This window comes from Haplochromis burtoni, unplaced genomic scaffold (assembly GCF_018398535.1).
Source record: "Haplochromis burtoni strain Fernald_Lab_line unplaced genomic scaffold, NCSU_Asbu1 Contig_538, whole genome shotgun sequence".
Lineage (NCBI taxonomy): Eukaryota > Metazoa > Chordata > Actinopteri > Cichliformes > Cichlidae > Haplochromis > Haplochromis burtoni.
The window spans coordinates 14457-16813 of NW_024582899.1; the positions used below are offsets into that span (position 1 = coordinate 14457).

A 2357-nucleotide genomic window follows, 5' to 3' on the forward strand; every position below is an offset into this window, starting at 1 on the left:
GGTGAAGAACCAAGTCCAGTTTGGCTCCTAACACTAGCTTTGGTAATTTTACACACCAACTGACAATGCAAATGTTTTTAAAATGCAAACTTAAACTAATCAGCTCATCCTGTTCAGAAACACAGTACAAGTGTGTAACAGTATCTACAGCACCATGAGGAAGTACAGCACTGTATGCGTTCAAAGAGCTGGTCTAACTCAAAAAAGTCTTTCCTATATTTGACAGCTTAGTCTTGCCCTCACCGGTATTCGTCCTCTTGACCGGAAGGCAGCCACTTTTCGGAGGTCCTCCTCTTTACTCTTGTAGGGTACGGCCAGCACAGTGGGGTAGGTGTCACACAGATCATAGCTCTTATTGATGAATGATATACGCCACTTGTTGTTAGGTAAACCCTGGAAGAGATAATGATCATTACTGACTCATTTCTTTGAAACTCAAACTCAGCTCTGACTGTTCAGAAGCATCAGACCTCACAGGTCATCAGGTTTTTAACATCAAGGCTTCTGAAGGTGCGTTCGCTTACTGTGGTTCAATAAAAACAGATTATCAGCCCTTATAGAAAACACTGCCATTCCTATTGTCCTGGGACCCCGATACTGCGCACGTTGTCTTTCTTACCTGCCGTCTGAACTCCTCTACAGGTTTGTAGATGGTCCAGCCAGTCTCAGCATACTTCTCTTGACTCAAATACGCAAAAAGAGGCTGGACAGAAGCAAAAGAGAGAAACATGTAAGACGTTACTGTATACAGCGGTCTTATAGAAACAGCAGCACATGCATTAGAACAGCCATTGTAACAGTAAAGCACACGAGCAGGGAGCGTTTTTAAATATTAAGCCCCATCGATGTTATAATACTCTTGGTTTGGACAGCAGGCAGTTAGCAGAACGAATGAAGGGGCTTTATTGGTTTAGTTTTTACCAAAAACATAAAAGGTCAGTTCAAAGTTGAACGAAAATTCTGCTTTTTTTTTTTTTCGCGTTCAAGCTTTAATATCCGTAAAAAGAAATATTACAGGCTTGTATAAAAGCTATCAGACGCCTAACAAACTGTGGTTTCCAACAGCCTCCAAATCAGCTCAGACCTAAAGCCGTCATCACTGTAAGTGTTTGTGCCAAAGAAGAACCTGCTGTAGTTTTACTAGATGATGCAATTTGAAAATAGAGCCTCAGAAATGCTGGAACAGCATTTTTAAAAACAGCACCAAATCACAACAACAGTCACCTCAAGGCGCTTTATACTGTAAGGCAGACCCAACAATCACATGACCCCCTATGAACAAGACTTTGGTGACAGTGGGAAGGAAAAACTGCCTTTTAACAGGAAGAAACCTCCAGCAGAACCAGGGAGGGGCGGGGCCATCTGCTGTGATTGGTTGGGGTGAGCAGAAGCCATATGCTCTATTTAAAACCCATAATGTTTATTAGGCTCTGTCAAAATAAGGTGTTCTTCTTTTTCCACATACCAAGTAATTAATACAAAGCAGCAGCAGACGTTAGAAGGTTTCTTACCAGACCGTGTGACAGAGGAAAGGCGTATCTGAAGAGAACCTCAAAAATATCTCTTCTGCTGTGGCCTTCCTGCTTCAGGGCAAACCTCAAATTCCTCATGTCCTGGTGACAGAACAGATCAAACACTTCACTGTCAACACACAACATGTAAGACCTGCAAAACAGACACAACTAAAAGAAAGTGTTGCTGTGACACTTTAAGCTACCAGCACATGTATGCGATGGCAGAGATGAGACTTTGTGTTCTTTTTAAATAAAAATCCAGTAACTGTAAAAAAGCAAATGACTTCTGAACATTAAACACACACCTTGCAAGTAATATCCAGGCCGTAGGAGTTTTCTCCTCTGCTTGACGCCCCACCCATCTTCTCCACTCGACTGATGGCACCCAATGGAACGTCCAGCGTCACCGTCACATCCTGCAACACAAAGTATGACAAATATAGTCATGTGACCTCAGCAACAGGAAGCTGTTCTGTTACACGAGGTCCAGCGTGTATTAAAAACAATGCACGACACACACACAGCTCTTATTTAAGAGCATGCAGTGGAATAAACTTCATGCCAAACTTTAGGACCCTCCCAGGTCATTCCTGTGAAGGCAGAGAAACACTGGCACAGAGAAACACTGGCACAGTGAAACACTGGCACCCACTCAAACTGATGAACATTTTAGGATCCTGAAAACAAGCTCCAGGTACGAGCCTTTAGCAGAGTTTAAAAAAAAAATACTCCGGCTCAGGTATGACCACGGAAATGCAAATGTAACGATCCCACTTCACACGTCACCCACTCGGCTGATTTATTGTATCAAGTACTTTGATCTTATTCATGCCTCGCAGTTTT

General features: G+C 42.7%; 1 protein-coding gene across 2 annotated transcripts in view; it reads right to left on the reverse strand.

Annotated features, from left to right (window-relative positions):
• mtm1 (myotubularin 1) overlaps positions 1–2357 on the reverse strand; it is a gene marked incomplete at its 3' end in the record, with an annotated part of 22976 nt that overhangs the window by 9711 nt on the left and 10908 nt on the right. For both annotated transcript variants that reach the window (XM_014329741.2, XM_042214254.1), the window contains 4 exon segments: positions 244–393; positions 620–703; positions 1512–1613; positions 1820–1930. In XM_014329741.2, coding sequence (XP_014185227.1) covers positions 244–393; positions 620–703; positions 1512–1613; positions 1820–1930 — 447 coding nt within the window.